General features: G+C 46.7%; 2 protein-coding genes across 2 annotated transcripts in view; one reads left to right on the top strand and one right to left on the bottom strand.

Annotated features, from left to right (window-relative positions):
• LOC137537252 (uncharacterized) overlaps positions 1-20,641 on the bottom strand; it is a 1,269,057-nt gene that overhangs the window by 95,392 nt on the left and 1,153,024 nt on the right. The window lies entirely within an intron of this gene.
• The window catches only part of LOC137535883 (uncharacterized), a 242,496-nt gene that overhangs the window by 59,383 nt on the left and 162,472 nt on the right, over positions 1-20,641 (top strand). Inside the window, 5 exon segments of the mRNA XM_068257761.1 lie at positions 8,061-8,295; positions 10,831-10,866; positions 19,671-19,839; positions 19,966-20,100; positions 20,220-20,298. Of these exon segments, the coding sequence (XP_068113862.1) occupies positions 8,061-8,295; positions 10,831-10,866; positions 19,671-19,839; positions 19,966-20,100; positions 20,220-20,298 (654 nt within the window).

The raw sequence follows: 20,641 nt of genomic DNA, 5'->3' as shown, positions 1-20,641 counted from the left end.
GCTGCACATTGTATTGATACCAGTCACTGCATACCTGTTCACTGCACCTGTGTGACCGCACACTGTTTTATATACCAGTCTGTGCATACCTGTTAACTGCACCTGTGTAACCGCACATTGTTGTACCATCAGTTACTGCAACCTTTTCACTGCACCTGTGTAACCGCACATTGTATTAGTCAAGTCAGTGCACACCTTTTACTTCACCTCCTCCCCAATATGGACAAAACAAGAGGAAGGCCACCTGGCAGGTCTGTTCAAGGTCATAATTTCATGCGGCCCTTGACCAAAGTACAGTGTTCAGAAGAAGGGGGCATCAAGCCCCAATATTGTCAGGACGTAGTTGACTATTTAACACAGAACAGCTTATCTTCCTCAGCTTCCGCACAGAAGCGTGACATATCTTCCTCCTCCTGCTCTGATTCTGGCACCCCACTTAACACTCTGTCAGCAGCCATCACCAAAGTGCCATCATCCCAGGGCTCAGCGGTGTGGACATTTTTTTGTGTGTCTGCCTCAGATGAGAGCAATGCCCTCTGTACTCTCTGCCACCGAAAATTGAGCCTTGGAAAGACCAAGACCTGTGTAGGGACAACGACCTTACGAAGGCACATGATTGCAAAGCACAAACTGCAATGGGATGACCACCTAAAGGAAAAGCAGCACACAAAAGCAAAGCCACACACCGCAGTGTAAGATACCATCACGCAATTATTTCTCAAAAAAGGCAATACCCAAACTGTACCGTGATGTTGAAAGGCAAGTGGTGTCATCTCTGGCTCACAGCGTTGGGTCAAGGGTCCATCTGACCAGGTGGTCTGCAAAACACGGTCAGGCCTGCCCGAAGCCTAAGTCAGTCCCCACACACAGCATCTCTGCCTGCAGGCCGCTTGACTACCTTCTCCACCACCACCAACAGGGTCCAGGACTCCAGGTGGATTCCTGAATTTTTAAGGCTGCTGCTAGCAGTGGCCGCTATAATAACTTTTCTGGTGTGTGTACATGCCTGCCTAATTTTTCTGGCTGCACTGCGGCTGCAACAACAAAACAAAAGGCATGTACATGTGTCAATTCCCCTTCGTGATCGTTACCTTGCCGCGGTGAAGGGTCTTGCATATCACAATGAAGCAATGACCTATATGAGTGTGTTGGGGGGCACAGCCAAGATAATAAGGTCATTGCTTCATTGTGGACAGACCAAATTCGATCAGCTAGACACTCAGTCAATGTTGTTCTGTCATTCAGCTACCTCAGCCCGACCATATGGGCTCGAAAACTGCCATCGCCTGCACTCTTGCCATGGTGTGCACCAGTCCAGCATGACCGTCACTATACAAACAGCTGTTTGCGGTGCGTTACACAGTGAGTTTGCTGCGTCAGTGTGAAGCAGTACATTAATTACACTACCTGATTGATGTTTTCACATGCAAGATGTTTTAAAGCACTTTATGCCTCCAATTTAGCATGCAATGTGATTTTTGCACCTAAAACGCTGCTGTGCGTCAAATCCTGATTTTTCCCGAGGACTTTTGGCATGTATCCCACTCCGCTATGCCCCCCTCCAGGTGTTAGACCCCTTGAAACATCTTTTCCATCACTTTTGTGGCCAGCATAAATGAGTTTCAAAGTTTGCCTCCCCGTTGAAGTCTATTGTGGTTTTCAAAAGTTTGCGCAAACCAAACTTTTGCGGAAGTTCACGTTCGAGGTTCGCAAACCGAAAATCAGAGGTTCGAGCCATCTCTAGTCTCCAACACAGTCCTGGGTCCATGAACAGATGACCCGGTACATCAACAAGCCTTAAAGTGACCCTGAAGCGATTAACAAATAACAGATACTTACCATTGACGAGGGAAGGCTCTTGGTCCTATAGAGCCTTCCTGCTCCTCTCCTGGTCCCCTCGTTCCCCTGCAGGCTCCTCCACTCAAATCCTCAACTGAGAGAGATTTCGGAAGTGCTCTCAAAGAGGGGCAGCTCTATACTGCGCATGTGCGAGAGAGTGGGCTAGTGCATGTGCGAGTGTGTGAGAGAGAGCGGGCTAGTGCATGTGTGTGAGAGAGAGTGTGCTAGTGCATGTGCAAGTGTGTGTCAGAGAGAGCATGCTAGTGCATGTGCAAGAGTGGGAAAGAGAGTATGCTAGTGCATGTGTGAGTGTGTGGGAGAGAGTGTGCTAGTGCATGTGCGAGTGTGTGAGAGAGAGCATGCTAGTGCATGTACGAGTGTGAGAGAGTGCTAGTGCATGTGCGAGTGAGAGAGAGAGAGAGAGAGTGCTAGTGCATGTGTGAGAGAGAGAACGTGCATTTGCGAGTGTGTGTGAGAGAGCGTGCTAGTGCATGTGCGAGTGTGTGTGAGAGAGCGTGCTAGTGCATGTGCGAGTGTGTGGGAGAGAGCGTGCGAGTGTGAGAGAGAGCATGCTAGTGCATGTGGGAGTGTGTGGGAGAGAGCGTGCTAGTGTGTGTGTGTGTGTGTGTGTGTGTGTGTGTGAGAGAGAGAGCGTGCTAGTGTGTGTGAGAGAGAGCGTGTTACTTCATGTGCGAGTGTGAGAGAGAGCGTGCTAGTGCATGTGCGAGTGTGAGAGAGAGCGTGCTAGTGCATGTGCGAGTGTGTGAGAGAGCTTGCTAGTGCATGTGTGAGTGTGTGAGAGAGAGCGTGCTAGTGTGAGTGTGTCAGAGAGAGCGTGCTAGTGCATGAACGCGTGTGAGAGAGAGAGCGTGCTAGTGCATGTGTGAGTGTGAGAAAGAGAGCGTGCTAGTGCATGTGCGAGTGTGAGAGAGAGAGCGTGCTAGTGCATGTGCAAGTGTGAGAGAGAGAGTGCTAGTGCATGTGCGAGTGTGAGAGAGAGCGTGCTACTGCATGTGCGAGTGTGAGAGAGAACGTGCTAGTGGATGTGCGAGTGTGAGAGAGAGGGCGTGCTAGTGCATGTGCGAGTGTGAGAGAGAGGGCGTGCTAGTGCATGTGCGAGTGTGAGAGAGAGAGCGTGCTAGTGCATGTGCGAGTGTGTGAGAGAGCGTGCTAGAGCATGTGCGAGTGTGTGGGAGAGAGCGTGCTAATGCATGTGCGAGTGTGAGAGAAAGTGTGCTAGCGCATGTGTGTGAGAGAGCGTGCTAGTGCATGTATGAGTGTGAGAGAGAGCGTGCTAGTGCATGTGCGAGTGTGTGGGATAGAGCGTGCTATTGCATGTGTGAGTGTGTGGGAGAGAGCATGCTAGTGCATGCGCGAGTGTAAGAGAGAGCGTGCTAGTGCATGTGTGAATGTGAGAGAGAGAGCGTGCTCGTGCATTTGTAAGAGAGCGTGCTACTGCATGTGCGAGTGTAAGAGAGCGTGCTAGTGCATGTGTGTGTGTGTGAGAGAGAGAGCGTGCGTGTGAGTGTGAGAGAGCGAGCGTGCTAGTGCATGAACCCGTGTGAGAGAGAGAGCGTGTTACTGCATGTGCGAGTGTGAGAGCGTGCTAGTGTATGTGCGAGTGTGAGAGAGCGTGCTAGTGCATGAACGCCTGTGAGAGAGAGAGCATGCTAGTGCATGTGCGAGTATGTGAGAGAGAGTGTGCTAGTGCATGTGTGAGTGCGACAGAGTGCTACTGCATGTCGAGTGTGTGAGAGAGAGAACGTGCTAGTGCATGTGCAAATGTGTGGGCGAGAGCGTGCTAGTGTATGTGCGAGAGAGAGAGAGTGTGCTAGTGCATGAGCGAGTGTGAGAGAGAGTGCTAGTGCATGTGCGAGTGTGAGAGAGCGTGCAAGTGCGAGTGTGAGCGAGAGCGTGCTAGTGCTTGTGTGTGTGAGAGAGCGTGCTTGTGCATGTGCGAGTGTGAGAGAGAGAGCGTGCTAGTGTGAGAGAGAGTGTGCTAGTGCATGTGGGAGAGAGAGCGTGCTAGTGCATGTGTGTGTGAGAGAGAGAGAGCGTGCCAATGCATGTGCGTGTGTGTGAGAGAGAGAGAGCGTGCCAATGCATGTGCGTGTGTGTGAGAGAGAGAGAGCGTACCAATGCATGTGCGAGTGTGTGAGAGAGAGCGTGCTAGTGCATGTGCGAGTGTGTGAGAGAGAGAGCATGCTAGTGCATGTGCGAGTGTGTGTGAGAGAGAGCGTGCTAGTGCATGTGCGAGTGTTTGAGAGAGCGTGCTAGTGCATGTGCGAGTGTGAGAGAGAGAGCGTGCTACTGCATGTGCGAGTTTGAGGGAGAGAGAGAGTGCTAGTGCATGTGCAAGTGTGTGAGAGAGAGCGTGCTACTGCATGTGCGAGTGTGAGAGAGAGAGTGTGCTAGTGCATGTGAAAGTGTGAGAGAGAGAGAGCGTGCTAGTGCATGTGCGAGTGTGAGAGAGAGAGACCGTGCTAGTGCATGTGCAAGTGTGTGAGAGACCGTGCTAGTGCATGTGCGAGTGTGTGGGCGAGAGCATGCTAATACATGTGCGTGTATGAGAGAAAGTGTGCTAGCGCATGTTTGTGAGAGAGTGTGCTATTGCATGTGTGAGTGTGTGGGAGAGAGCATGCTAGTGCATGTGCGAGTGTAAGAGAGAGCGTGCTAGTACATGTGTGAGTGTGAGAGAGAGAGAGAGCGTGCTCGTGCATGTGTGAGAGAGAGCGTGCTCGTGCATGTGCGAGTGTGAGAGAGCGTGCTAGTGCGTGTGTGTGTGTGTGTGAGAGAGAGAGCGTGCTAATGCATGAACGCGTGTGAGAGAGAGCGTGTTACTGCATGTGCGAGTGGGAGAGCGTGCTAGTGCATGTGCGAGTATGTGAGAGAGAAAGCAGGAAAAATACCGCTCCACTCACAGAATGGAAAACAGTGCTGGAGAAAAGGGGCTGCTTAGCCCGGAACACTGTAGAAAGCAATCAATGTCCACACAATGTTTCCAAAAATCCAAAAATGTATTTATTCAGGACGTATCCCAATCATATAAAAACGAGTACTTCGACTGACATGTTTCGAACCATCCTGGTTCTTAATCATAGCCATTTTTATGACTTACATCCACATGGTTTTATAGGGGATGGTGGGCGGGACCAGGAAGTGTGACAAACCGGCCAAACCCAGTAAGGGTGGTATCAAGAGGTCCGCACACTCAGAAAAGGTCACCACAGCAGCCTCTATAACACATTTAAAATTTATATTAAAAACTTACAGATATATAAAAAAAACAAAGAAAGGAAAAGCGCACTTGAGATGAAGACAGATCAATATATAGCAAAGCAAGATAATTGCACACATTATGGACACATTTCAATGAGAAATGAACATACAGTGGTGTGAAAAACTATTTGCCCCCTTCCTGATTTCTTATTCTTTTGCATGTTTGTCACACTTAAATGTTTCTGCTCATCAAAAACCGTTAACCATTAGTTAAAGATAACATAATTGAACACAAAATGCAGTTTTAAATGATGGTTCTTATTATTTAGTGAGAAAAAAAACTCAAAACCTACATGGCCCTGTGTGAAAAAGAAATTGCCCCCTGAACCTAATAACTGGTTGGGCCACCCTTAGCAGCAATAACTGCAATCAAGCGTTTGCGATAACTTGCAACAAGTCTTTTACAGCGCTCTGGAGGAATTTTGGCCCACTCATCTTTGCAGAATTGTTGTAATTCAGCTTTATTTGAGGGTTTTCTAGCATGAACCGCCTTTTTAAGGTCATGCCACAACATCTCAATAGGATTCAGGTCAGGACTTTGACTAGGCCTCTCCAAAGTCTTCATTTTGTTTTTCTTCAGCCATTCAGGGCTGGTGCACACTAAAAAACGCAAGCAGATCCGCAAAATGCTAGCAGATTTTTAAACGCTTTTTTTTATTTTTCTATGGCGTTTTGCTAGCGTTTTGCGGATTGCTGCTGCGGTTTTCAGTATAGTAGATTTCATATATTGTTACAGTAAAGCTGTTACTGAACAGCTTCTGTAACAAAAACGCCTGTAAAACCGCTCTGAAGTGCCGTTTTTCAGAGCGGTTTGCGTTTTTTCCTATACTTAATATTGAGGCAGAAACGCATCCGAAATCCAAAAAATGCCTCACCCAGGCATTTTTCGTTTCTGCAAAACGCCTGCCGCTCTGGTGTGCACCACCCCATTGAGATACATTGACCAAGCAGATCCGCAGCCGCAAGCGGATCTGAAAACGCCCAAAAAGCCGCTCGGTGTGCACCAGCCCTCAGAGGTGAATTTGCTGGTGTGTTTTGGGTCATTGTCCTGCTGCAGCACCCAAGATCGCTTCAGCTTGAGTTGACGAACAGATGGCCGGACATTCTCCTTCAGGATTTTTTGGCAGACAGTAGAATTCATGGTTCCATCTATCACAGCAAGCCTTCCTGGTCCTGAAGCAGCAAAACAACCCCAGACCATCACACTACCACCACCATATTTTACTGTTGGTATGATGTTTTTTTGCTGAAATGCTGTGTTACTTCTACGCCAGATGTAACGGGACACGCACCTTCCAAAAAGTTCAACTTTTGTCTCGGCGGTCCACAAGGTATTTTCCCAAAAGTCTTGGCAATCATTAAGATTTTTTTAGCAAAATTGAGACGAGCCTTAATGTTCTTTTTGCTTAAAAGTGGTTTGCGCCTTGGATATCTTCCATGCAGGCCGTTTTTGCCCAGTCTCTTTCTTATGGTGGAGTCGTGAACACTGACCTTAATTGAGGCAAGTGAGGCCTGCAGTTCTTTAGATGTTGTCCTGGGGTCTTTTGTAGCCTCTCAGATGAGTTTTCTCTGCGCTCTTGGGGTAATTTTGGTCGGCCGGCCACTCCTGGGAAGGTTCATCACTGTTCCATGTGTTTGCCATTTGTGGATAATGGCTCTCACTGTGGTTCGCTGGAGTCCCAAAGCTTTAGAAATGGCTTTATAACCTTTACCAGACTGATAGATTTCAATTACAGTACTTTTGTTCTCATTTGTTCCTGAATTTCTTTGGATCTAGCTTTTGATGTGCTTTTGGTCTACTTCTCTGTGTCAGATAGCTCCTATTTAAGTGATTTCTTGATTGAAACAGGTGTGGCAGTAATCAGGCCTGGGGGTGACTACAGAAATTGAACTTAGGTGTAATAAACCACCTTTAAGTTATTTTTTAACAAGGGGGGGCAATCACTTTTTCACACCGGGCCATGTAGATTTGGAGTTTTTTTTCCTCACTAAATAATAAAAACCATCCTTTAAAACTGCATTTTGTGTTCAATTATGTTATCTTTGACTAATAGTTAACGGTTTTTGATGAGCAGAAACATTTAAGTGTGACAAACATGCAAAAGAATAAGAAATCAGGAAGGGGGCAAATAGTTTTTCACACCACTGTAGATGAAACATGAAACAAAAGACAACATCAAGGACAAAATAAAACAGGAGGGATTTTTTTATCTTCTATATTTGATCTAACTGGTCACTAAAGCTAAGTCCCACCTTGCATTCATACCCAGGGGGGCCCTAGTCCCTAAACAAAAAATCCAATAAGCCTCTCTTTTACGAATTATGGCTAGAAGATCTCCCCCTCTTTTGGGTAGAAAGACCCTCTCAATGCCCTGGAATCGAAAAGTGGACATGTCTCCCCCATGTTCTGAGCGAAAATGTTTCGCCACATTTGAAATGCTATTTGTGAGCCAACCGGCCCCCAAATAGTGTTCAGCAATGCGGGCCTTCAAAGGCCTAGTAGTGCATCCTACATATTGGACAGAACAGCTAACACAAGTGATCAAATAAATTACATTTTGTGTATTACAGTTAATAAAATGTTTTATGGGGGAGACATGTCCATTGGAAAGGGAAACGATGGTCTGGGTTTTAAGATGCATGGGACAGTAGTGGCAAGATGCCACTCCACATTTATAAGACCCCTTAAGAGTAAGCCATGTCGAGGAACTAGATGAGGACTTGAAAAGACTAGGCGACAGGAGACTTCCCAAAGTGGGTGCCCTTCTACTTACAAAGCTAACTCCCCCCCCCCTCCCCCCCCCGAAGAAGTGGCCGTAGATCCTCGTCACCCTCCAAAATAGGTAGATACTTCCTCACAACATTTGTTACCTGACGGAACTCTACACTGTATGTTGTGACGAAAACTGGTTTCTCTAGCGGCCTCTTCTTGGACCCATTAGATCTAACTAGTTTATCTCAAGGAATGGCACTGGCCTTTGCCTTATCTATATTCCACTTGGGATATCCTCTGGCCAACAGGCGCTTCTCCACTAAATCAAATTCCAGATTAACACTGGTTGTGTCCGAGCAGTTCCTGCGGGCCCTAATGAATTCTCCCACCGGAATCGCTCGTACAGTGTGTGTGGGGTGGCAGCTGTTGGCACGTAAAATGGAATTGCCTGCACAAGACTTTCTGTAAGTCTTTGTACAAATAATCCCTGTTTCTCTATCCCCTCCTAGGGTCAGGTCCAAGTAGTCTATACTATCTTGCTGCCACACATGGGTGAACTGGAGATTACACTTGTCGTTTAAATAAGTTATAAAAGGATCGACATAAGCCGGGTCAGTGTCCCAAATGATTAGAATATCATCTATGAATCTCCCGTACCACGCAACACCTGCCTTCGGGCGCCCCCCATCTCCAAAGACGTGGAACTCCTCCCACCATCCCATGTACAAATTAGCCAGGGATGGGGAGAACTTTGCTCCCATGGAGGCTCTACATCTCTGGAGATAGAAGGCGCCGTCAAACATAAAATAATTGCGGGCCAGGAGGTATTCAACAGCGGTACAGAGAAACACCCGGAGATCCGAAGAATAGTCCGAGTATCTCTCAAGATGGTACTGGAGCGCTGTAAGAGCTAAGTGATGGGGTATGCAAGAGTACAGAGATTTGACATCAATCGTCAGCCAACTCCAATTACGTTCCCAAATTAGGTTCTCCATACTGGCCAGTAAATGTTGCGAGTCCCTAAGATATCCCGGTAACCTTTTCACCAGGGGTTGTAATAAGGAATCCACCCAGGCGCTCACCCAGAGAACCGATCCCAGCAACAATGGGCCTGCCCTCTGGGTGGGCGCCCGGCTTATGGATTTTGGGGAGGTGATGGAACACTGGAACAATGGGGGATTTGACCCCCAGATATTCCACCGACCTCCGGCTCAAAACTCCCAAACTCTCACCAAACTTAAGGAGGTCAAATAGTTGTTTCTGGAATTCAGCCATGGGGTCCCTGGGGAATCGGATGTAAGTACCTGGGTCCTCGATTTGTCTCAGGGCCTCTAATCGATAGTCCGACCTATTAAGGATGACCACTGCACCCCCCTTGTCCGCATTTCGTATAATGATGTTGTCATTATTTTGCAGACTTTTAATAGCTGAAAATTCAGCCTTAGTCAGATTAGGTCTTTTCTTACAAATATTCTCCTCCGCCACCCTAACTAATTCCCTCTTTACTAAGTCTTGGAATGTGTCCACAGAGGAGGTTCGGGCTGTAAATGGGTAGAAGTCAGGGTTTCTGATCCTCACCGGCTGCACATCATTCACTGAAACTAGACCAGTGCCCTCAGACATAAGATGATCAAGTGTCAACCTGGCACAAACGTCTTGAAAGGTTCCAATGTCAGGTAGAGCAGTCTCGGATTGTGGAAACCTATCTACTGGACTCTCTCCAACAGCTTTAAAATGTTTTTTTTTTAACAATAGCGATCTAATAAATTTATTAATGACTAAAAGGGTGCTGAAGATATTGAAATGGTGAACCGGGGAGAAGGATAGACCCTTGGCCAATACACTGTGTTCCACTTCTGTAAGGACACAATCTGACAGATTAACTACATTGACAGGTGTTGTATTGTCAATGGGGCCTAAACTATGGCTCTGTTTGTATTCATTATTATTTTTTATGCCTGCCCTGCGTGTCGTCCTCCTCCTCTGCCCCCTTTCCTGGGATGTCTCCTGGGTTTCCTGTAATAGGTCGGGGGACCCTGTGCATTTTTTGGAGGCGGATTGTGTGCCAAACCAGAGTGTATATGTGTGGGAAGGGCCTGCTGTGTATGCTCGGGTGGGGGCAATTCAGTCGGCTCGCAAGTGTACTCCCCTCTGGTGGGTGGGCTCACAGGCCATCATACACCCACTGGCAAGCTGCCAGTGGAGATGCACCTGTCTCCCATCAGGTCCGTGTACCTGGAGGTGGAGACACGGACATGACGGGCGGCAGGGGGACGTGTTCCGCAATGACGAGTGGAGGCGCCCACTCCTGGCCCTCCCCCGACCACGTGATGCTATTCTCCTGAGGTGATTGGTTCACCTAATAAGAAACCAGTTCCCCATCAGGTCCGCACTACAGCGGAGATTGCGATTGAGGGTTAGGCTGGAACAAGCCTATTGGCTGATTTGAAGGATGGGTGGGTATAAAAGAACTGTGCTTGTACATGTATTGTTGAACCTGTCATGCATTTGAGAAAGGAGTTGCTACTCCGAAACGTCATGCTGTAAGATGACAGAACTACAATAAATACTGAAAAGAGCATTATACCTGATGGTGCCGGCTGACTTTCTACTTGCTTCAGGAGTGGTGTTCCTACAACCAGGGCACGTCAATAGCTAATCTTGACAGTGAGTGCATATCTACAACGCTTTAATTAGGAAAAGCCAGAATAATAAATGTATAAGTTAGATGGTTAGAAGTTAATAAATTGGTTGGTTAATAAGTTAATAATAAATAATAAAAGAAATAAAATTGGTTAGTGAATTACTAAATTCTTAGTAAATTAATAAGGTTACTAGAATTAAATAATAATAAGAAAATAACTCCATCACTTGTTCCTATGAGCAAAACTACTCAATATGCTTGCCCAAAAAACAGCAGAAAAATAAAAACACAACAGTTTCTTTATAAATCTCAGCTTCTGCCGCTCCTGTATGTAATCTCTTCTGTTCTTTTGCAGGACCAGTCTATTGCCAGAGAAACAGTCTATTAACAGGTACTTCTTCTAAATCTTTCAACACTAATGCTCTTACTTAACAAACCTGTGGCAGCAGCACCTCTATTTAAAGCTGCTGACCAGGTAATCATATAAGAATAAAAATAAATAGATCCCCCCTCTTTCTACCTGCTAAACATGTACAAGGGCGAAGGTATATTCCAGACGCTAGCAACATGCCGAGGGGAAGCTGAAGCCGGACCTCACAGGTGCCCCCACCGGCCAGGTATGCGTCTTCACAGATTATATAACACCCTGGGGTGCAAAGACACATGTGATATCACCGCCGTGTGCCGTTATTCAGCACAGGAGACCTTTCCTTTCCAACATCAGAGCACTTTGTGGGGAAATGTGCTGCCAATCTCATTGCATTTGTGGGGAAATCTGCTGCCAATAAGATTGCATTTGTGAGGAAATGTGCTGCCAATCTCATAGCATTTGTGGGGAAATGTGCTGCCAATCTCATTGCATTTGTGGGGAAATCTGCTGCCAATAAGATTGCATTTGTGAGGAAATGTGCTGCCAATCTCATAGCATTTGTGGGGAAATGTGCTGCGAATCTCATTGTATTTGTGAGGAAATGTGCTGCCAATATGATTGCATTTGTGGGAAAATATGCTGTGAATCTCATTGCATTTGTGGGGAAATCTGCTGCCAATCTGATTCCATTTGTAGAGAAATATGCTGCCAATCTGATTCCATTTCTGGGAACATCTGTTGCCAATCTCATTGCATTTTGTGGGGAAATCTTCTGCGAATCTGATTGCATTTTGTGGTCGGCCGGCCCTCCACCATGTGGTCTGGGAAAAAAAAACAGCCCTCCATGCCCACGAAGTTGGACAGCACACTGCTAAGTTCATGTATATTTGACCCCACCCATGACCACACCCACATGCAGTTGTGATCGTCCTCTTTTTTGAAAATTAAAATATGGTCACGCTATCATAGGGAAACATTGCCAAGTGTTTTTAGGGTGATTTTGAAAATCGCTGGTGCTTGAAAAAAACCCCGAAAGCGCCCTTAGTGTGAACAACAGCCCTTATGGACGTCTACAGGTGTTCTGTGTTCCAGGCCTGCCATCAGGGGGGGACAGTAAGGACTCCAGTGAGGGCCCCCAAGCCCCCAGCTGCTCTCAGGGGGCCCTGCCCCCGTTCCTAACACGCATGGCCGTATTTCTGCACACAGTGCACAGGGCAATGAGGGCACCTTTGAGGGCAGGAGAGCTGAGGCAGCTGGGCGGGTGTCACGCTTGCAGCTGATCAGTTGTCTGCTCCGGCTGCCACTGTCCTCCACAGTCTCCTGCATACACGCAGTCAGTGCACGGACAGGAGAGCGCCCCTCCCTTCCCCTCTGACACTGAGGGGCGGGGCTGAGCCAGCAGCGAGGGAGATTTGAGCCTGGGAGGAAGAAGATGGCTGAAGACAGGTAGCTAATAGCCATGTGGTGGTGGAGTCGCTGTGAGAAGGGGAGAGTTGTGAGCAGACACAGGCATTTGATTTTGACTCACTTGCAGCAGCTGCCTGATCCTGACAGTCCTTGGAGTGAGTGACCAGCTGGCTGCTATCAGTCTCTTATCTCCATGCAGCCCTGTCACTCCTTTCATCTTGTATCAGGGAGCTCTCCCCCTTCTCCAGCAGTCATTTCCTTTCATTCCCTCAGCCAGCTATTTACACATGGGTTAATTTCTTGAAGGTTGCTTTTATTTAAGGTTTGGTCTTCTGGGCACAGTAGTTCACCGTATTGTTTACAGGACTGTTCCGCACCAGCACTTCCTCTCACACTTGATTTAATCTAGCTGATCCTTCTTGATTGCTTTGCTCTGCACTAAGCATTTTATGGGTTACTAGTATTTATTTAAGTATTTATATAACCCCGACATATTACGCAGCGCGGTACAGAGTATATTGTCTTGTCACTAACTGTCCCTCTGAGGGGCTCACAATCTAGTCCCTGCCATGGTCATTTGTCTACTGTATGTATCGTGTAGTGTATGTATCGTAGTCTAGGGCCAATTTGGGGGGAATCCAATTAACTTATCTGTATGTTTTTGGGATGTGGGAGGAAACCGGAGTGCCCGAAAGAAACCCACACAGACACAGGGAGAGCATACAAACTCCTTGCAGATGTTGATCTGGCTGGGATTTGAACCAGAGACCCAGCACTGCAAGGCAAGAGCGCTAACCAATATGCCACTGTGCTGCCCACTAGTAGACCTAAGCTCGTTTGCAAACGAGCTCTATGTCTCTTGTTGTGACACTGCTGCCACAGGCGTGTGCACACGCCCGCCCGACTGCCTGGCCCCGTGCTCCTGTCCCAACGGCTGTCCGTACTGCATACATGCGCAGTAGCAAAACCGCACGTACACAGGGACAGGATGTCGCAGTTAGGTTTTATTGTATGGGTTATTCCATCTGCCTCAATACATTTAGGACCCTCAAACGGTTCTGCGACGGTAACCGACTGCTGCGTTGCTTGTTGCTTAAAAGCTGTCAATCCAGATGAATGGACAGCTGTTGGTATGATTCCTTACCGCCATCTATTGTACTGATTGTGCAAATGTCACATTTTGATCCCGATTTTTGCCATTGTCTGCCCAACGCTTAGCCGATCCTGGAAGCGGATTGTTTCCAGGATCGTTTACAGTCACTCTTCCATTTCTCTCTGCAGGGGAAGCGCCACCGGATGCTGACAAATGCTTTTCTACACACTTGCAAAAAAGCATTTGTAACAAGTCGCCGAGCTGCTGCTGGCGGCTGGTTCAGACGTCGGTCTGACCCATTTACACATTCCAGCTTGCCTTTAGGGTTCATTGTTTGTGCAGCCTTTTTGTAGCAGACCATCCACTGTCACTCTCCATTCCTCCTATCTCTTGCTGCATCTCCCTTTACCTCCTCCTTCCTTTCCTATGCCCCCCCCAGTCGCTAAACTTTCTACCCCTCTCTGCCTCTCTCACCCCATTATTATTTCCCTCTTAATTAAATGAATAACTCCCTCTCCAAAACCATCCCATCAATGTCTCACCTTAATAATTAGTATTTATCCTATGCTGATGTCCCCCATAGCATGTTACAGAGGAGCTCACAATCTAATCCTACCTACCATAGTCTCTCATACCATATTATTGTGTATTTATATTGCACTGACATTTTCCGCAGCACATTACAGAGTACATAGTCATGTCACTGACTGTCCTCAGAGGAGCTCACAGTCTAATCCTACCATAGTCATAGTCTAATGTCCTACCATATTATTATTATGTATTTATATAGCACTGACATCTCCTGCAGCACATCACAGAGTACATAGTCATGTCACTGACTGTCCTCAGAGGAGCTTACAATCTAATCCTACCATAGTCATAGCCTAATGTCCTACCATATTATTATTATGTATTTAATATATAGCACTGACATCTCCTGCAGCACATTACAGAGTACATAGTCATGTCACTGACTGTCCTCACAGGAGCTCACAATCTAATCCTACCTACCATAGTCTCTCATACCATATTATTATGTATTTATATAGCACTGACATTTTCCGCAGCACATTACAGAGTACATAGTCATGTCACTGACTGTCCTCAGAGGAGCTCACAGTCTAATCCTACCATAGTCATAGTCTAATGTCCTACCATATTATTATTATGTATTTATATAGCACTGACATCTCCTGCAGCACATTACAGAGTACATAGTCATGTCACTGACTGTCCTCAGAGGAGCTCACAGTCTAATTCTACCATAGTCATAGTCTAATGTCCTACCATATTGTTATTATGTTTTTATATAGCACTGACATCTCCTGCAGCACATTACAGAGTACATAGTCATGTCACTGACTGTCCTCAGAGGAGCTCACAATCTAATCCTACCATAGTCATAGCCTAATGTCCTACCATATTATTATTATGTATTTATATAGCACTGACATCTCCTGCAGCACATTACAGAGTACATAGTCATGTCACTGACTGTCCTCACAGGAGCTCACAATCTAATCCTACAATAGTGTAATGCCCTACCATATTATTATTATTATGTATTTATATAGCGCTGACATCTTCTGCAGCACATTACAGAGTACATAGTCATGTCACTGACTGTCCTCAGAGGAGCTTACAATCTAATCCTACCATAGTCATAGCCTAATGTCCTACCATATTATTATTATGTATTTAATATATAGCACTGACATCTCCTGCAGCACATTACAGAGTACATAGTCATGTCACTGACTGTCCTCACAGGAGCTCACAATCTAATCCTACCTACCATAGTCTCTCATACCATAATATTATGTATTTATATAGCACTGACATTTTCCGCAGCACATTACAGAGTACATAGTCATGTCACTGACTGTCCTCAGAGGAGCTCACAGTCTAATCCTACCATAGTCATAGTCTAATGTCCTACCATATTATTATTATGTATTTATATAGCACTGACATCTCCTGCAGCACATTACGGAGTACATAGTCATGTCACTGACTGTCCTCAGAGGAGCTCACAGTCTAATCCTACCATAGTCATAGCCTAATGTCCTACCATATTATTATTATGTATTTATATAGCACTGACATCTCCTGCAGCACATTACAGAGTACATAGTCATGTCACTGACTGTCCTCACAGGAGCTCACAATCTAATCCTACAATAGTGTAATGCCCTACCATATTATTATTATTATGTATTTATATAGCGCTGACATCTTCTGCAGCACATTACAGAGTACATAGTCATGTCACTGACTGTCCTCACAGGAGCTCACACTCTAATCCTACCATAGTCATAGTGTAATGTCCTACCATATTGTTATTATGTATTTATATAGCACTGACATCTCCTGCAGCACATTACAGAGTACATAGTCATGTCACTGACTGTCCTCAGAGGAGCTCACAATCTAATCCTACCATAGTCATAGTCTAATGTCCTACCATATTATTATGTATTTATATAGCACTGACATCTCCTGCAGCACTGTACACAGTACATAGTCATCTCACTGACTGTCCTCAGAGGAGCTCACACTCTAATCCTACCATAGTCATAGTCTAATGTCCTACCATATTATTATTATGTATTTATATAGCACTGACACCTTCTGCAGCACTGTACAAAGTACATAGTCATGTCACTGACTGTCCTCAGAGGAGCTCACAATCTAATCCTACCATAGTCATAGTCTAATGTCCTACCATATTATTATTATGTATTTATATAGCACTAACACCTTCTGCAGCACTGTACAAAGTACATAGTCATGTCACTGACTGTCCTCAGTCAATTTAATCACCCTTATCTTGTAATCCGTAACCTTAACTTGATAATGTTATCCCTTTTCCCATAATCTTATTATCAAATTCCAAGCCTTACCTTAAATTGCCTAAAGGCCTAGCCTTTAATCTCTCCTAACCTCCATTTTCAATACTGTACCCTGATCCATCAGTATCTCTATTCTCCCTCCTTTTCCTATGTACCATAATCCAATCATAGTCCAGCTGTTTTCATGGGGCGGCTGGAGGTACTGGGCTTTGTGCAGTAAAAAGTACAAATCTGGCCTTGCCAACGCACTGGCATTAAAGGATACCTTAGTGGAAAATATATTGAAAAATGGGGGCAGGCATGTTTAGTGGGCTCTCCTCATGCTCACTGCTCCCCCCGTTCTCCTTCATTCCTCTCTGTTAGTCAGTATCGACCCCCTCAATTCACTTCCAGCCAGGTTGGGGTGGTCGCAGCTTACTGCGCAGGCGCTGCCCGACGAAGTGTATCCTATCCGTTCACGCAGCCGAGAGGGAGCGCTCTGCGCAGGCACACTACCTAATTGTGACATCACAACTACATAGTGTGCCTGCGTACAGTGCTTCTGGCCATGTGAACCTGTACAAGGATATGCTTTACTGGGAAGCGCCTGCACTGTAAGTTACGACCACACCAACCTGGAAGTAAGTTCGGGGGTCGCTTTTTTCATTTTATTTTCCACTAAGGTATCCTTAATCCTATCACGTGAAAGCACTTACTGGCTGGTGTGGGGTGGCTAGTGGGTGGGCATAATAGCCAGTGGGTGGGCCGGGGGGGGGGCAGGCTTGATGATGTGTGAGGGGCCCAAAAATTTCTGATGGTGGTTTCTGGTTTCCACATCCACATGCTACAGACATGTAAAGACATTTTAGTACATAACTACTTCTGCCTGCAGAGGACATCTATAGGCTTTTTTTCTCCCCCACATTACTGAGCCACGGACAGGTAAAGGTGTTTTATATAAAGTTTTGACGCAGAGACATTTCTTACTTTACGTGAAATTCTGACATTTGACCACTAGATGGCAGCAGTTCTATTTAATTACGTTTGTGTATTTTGTGGCCTTACGTTAACCACATAATTTTATTCTAAATATTTCCCTGTGTACAGAGATCCTATAAATCCCTTAACTGCCCACACTACATGACTCTACATAGTAAGGGCAGATAGTACTATGTTTGGATACCTCCTACCAGTCTCCAAAATGGCGACTACAGCCTCACATATGCATGTATGATGCCATGATGTCACCGCCCACAGGCTGCCATTACCCAGAAGTCCCTGAGAGTGTGTGTGTTGTACACATGGCAGATGCAGAGGTGCCCAATCATGTGATTCCATTATTACAGGTAAGCCTGATTCCTTTATCACCCGCACCCCAGCACCTTCCACTACTAGTGGGCATTATAGCACACCTGAAGTGACAGTGATATGGAGGCTAACATATTTATTTCCTTGTAAACAGTGCCAGTTGCCTGGCGGCCCAGAAATACCATTTCTCCCCCAGCATAGCCATGTCCTCCACCCTGTGTCCCCCAGCATAGCCATGTCCTCCACCCTGTGTTGCCCAGTATCCTCCAGTATGTTATGTCCCCCACCCCGGTAATGCCATTTCTCCCCAGTATAGCCATGTCCCCCTGTTTCCCCCAACATTGCTATTATCCTCTAGTATGTAATGTCCCCCCAGCCCAGTAATGCCATTTCTCCCCCAGTATAGCCATGTCCCCCTGTGTCCCCCAGCATTGCCATTATGCTCCAGTATGTAATGTCCCCCACCCCAGTAATGCCATTTCTCCCCCAGTATAGCCATGTCCCCCTGTGTCCCCCAGCATTGCCATTATCCTCCAGTATGTAATGTCCCCCACCCCAGTAATGCCATTTCTCCCCAGTATAGCCATGCCCCCCCTGTGTCCCCCAGCATTGCCATTATCCTCCAGTATGTAATGTCCCCCACCCCAGTAATGCCATTTCTCCCCCAGTATAGCCATGTCCCCCTGTGTCCCCCAGCATTGCCATTATCCTCCAGTATGTAATGTCCCCCACCCCAGTAATGCCATTTCTCCCCCAGTATAGCCATGTCCCCCCTGTGTCCCCCAGCATTGCCATTATCCTCCAGTATGTAATGTCCCCCACCCCAGTAATGCCATTTCTCCCCCAGTATAGCCATGTCCCCCCTGTGTCCCCCAGCATTGCCATTATCCTCCAGTATGTAATGTCCCCCATCCCAGTAATGCCATTTCTCCCCCAGTATAGCCATGTCTTCCCTGTGTCCCCCAGCATTGCCATTATCCTCCAGTATGTAATGTCCCCCGCCCCAGTAATGCCATTTCTCCCCCAGTATAGCCATGTTCCCCTGTGTCCCCCAGCATTGCCATTATCCTCCAGTATGTAATGTCCCCTACCCCAGTAATGCCACTTCTCCCCCAGTATAGCCATGTCCCCCTGTGTCCCCCAGCATTGCCATTATCCTCCAGTATGTAATGTCCCCCATCCCAGTAATGCCATTTCTCCCCCAGTATAGCCATGACCCCCCTTGTGTCCCCCAGCATTGCCATTATCCTCCAGTATGTAATGTCCCCTACCCCAGTAATGCCACTTCTCCCCCAGTATAGCCATGTCCCCCTGTGTTCCCCAGCATTGCCATTATCCTCCAGTATGTAATGTCCCCCCAGCCCAGTAATGCCATTTCTCCCCCAGAATAGCCATGTCCCCCTGTGTCTCCCAGCATTGCCATTATCCTCCAGTATGTAATGTCTCCACCCCAGTAATGCCATTTCTCCCCCAGTATAGCCATGCCCACACTCCAGTATTGTTCCCCTCCCCCCCCCTCCATGCAGAGTAGTAACAGGAAGGATTACATTGGTTTATAGCTAGCTGCCACAGTGTGCTCCAGTCCTCTGCTCCCATTAGCCTCAGTCTCTGCCTCTCCTCATATCCTCATCCATCTACCACTACCAGCACTGCTGTAACATCACAGGAATGGTAACAGTGGGAGGGGGATGTGAGGAGAGAAGGCCAGCTGGAGAGGAGGCAGAGGGAGGACAGGACTGCAGCACGCTGTGAGTATAGTGCACAGGTAGCTATAAACCAGCTTATTATGCTTTCCTGCAATACTCTGCATGGCCCCACCACCCACAAGTGACAGCAATGGGGAGTAATGGGGGAGGGGGGATCCTGTGTCGCGTACGATAGATTTCGCTGCCGGGAGACTTGGGCGCAGGATACAGCCGGTATGGCTTATCCTGCTGCTGCACAAGTTCCCTGCGACGTTAATTACTATTCCCCCTCTAAGTCCACATGGATGGTGGGGAATGCAATAATTTGGCTTTCAGCAATTGCTGGAGGCTGAATTATAGTGTTTTATAAGTAACTTCAGCTTTGTCTTCTGACGGCGCTGAAGTTACTCACTGTGTAATAATTCCTATTATGGTCTATGGTGGCGCCGGCTCCGCCCAAGTCTCCTGTGCTTGATTGCCAGTGGTCTCCTGTATCTGTAGTTTCACCACTGACAACTGTGGAATCTGGATCATCCTCCCATTATTATCTATCCAAAGGCAGCAGCACCCTGTACAGATCACATCACTGAGGATGGAGGAGGACCAGAGTCACATGACCGAGAGGATATTCAACCTCACCCTGGAGATCATCTTTCTGCTGATTGGAGAGGTGAGGAGGATTCTGGGAGGTCACCTGATGTCACTCTTATCTTTATGAAAAAAACAAAACACTGACTGGAGAGGTGAGGGTGACTCTGGGAGGTCATGTGACATTAATGTTGGTCTTTCTATACAGAGATTTCCTCCAGTGAAGTCTGGTGATCATGTGACCATCACAGTGCCCCCACCTCACTCCCTGATATCTAACGGACACAACAACAAGAAGATTCTGGATGTCATCAGGAGGATGATAAAGCTGCTGATGGGAAAGGTGAGCAGTGCTGGGAATTATGGGACATTGTTAAGTTACAGTAAGGGGTGTATCAGGGTGGTGACTGTATAATTATGTTTGTCAGGTTCCTATGAAATGCCATCTATTTCTCCATGCAGGAGTGGCAGTATATAGAAGGACACCAGGACCTCTACAAGGATGCCATGATAGAGAATCACCCGCCCCTCACATCACCGGGTAAAAGGAGACTTTAATTTCTTCTAAACGAGAGCACAGTATGGAGGGTCCCCTATATCCCCCATCATCTGATAAACACATACAGACAATGTATTCAGTCAGTGTGTGTGTTTCCTACAGATGTATCCAGTAACAGAAACCCACCAGAGAGATGTACAGGTCCTCTTTATTCCCAGGATTGTCCACCTAGATCCCCCATCATCTGATAAACACATAGAGACAATGTATTCAGTCAGTGTGTGTGTTTCCTACAGATGGATCCAGTAACAGAAACCCACCAGAGAGATGTACAGGTCCTCTTTATTCCCAGGATTGTCCACCTAGATCCCCCATCATCTGATAA

The sequence above is a fragment of the Hyperolius riggenbachi genome, chromosome 10 (genome assembly GCF_040937935.1).
Source record: "Hyperolius riggenbachi isolate aHypRig1 chromosome 10, aHypRig1.pri, whole genome shotgun sequence".
Lineage (NCBI taxonomy): Eukaryota > Metazoa > Chordata > Amphibia > Anura > Hyperoliidae > Hyperolius > Hyperolius riggenbachi.
Note: the sequence above shows the minus strand (reverse complement) of the source record. Positions and strands in the feature narration are given on the sequence as shown.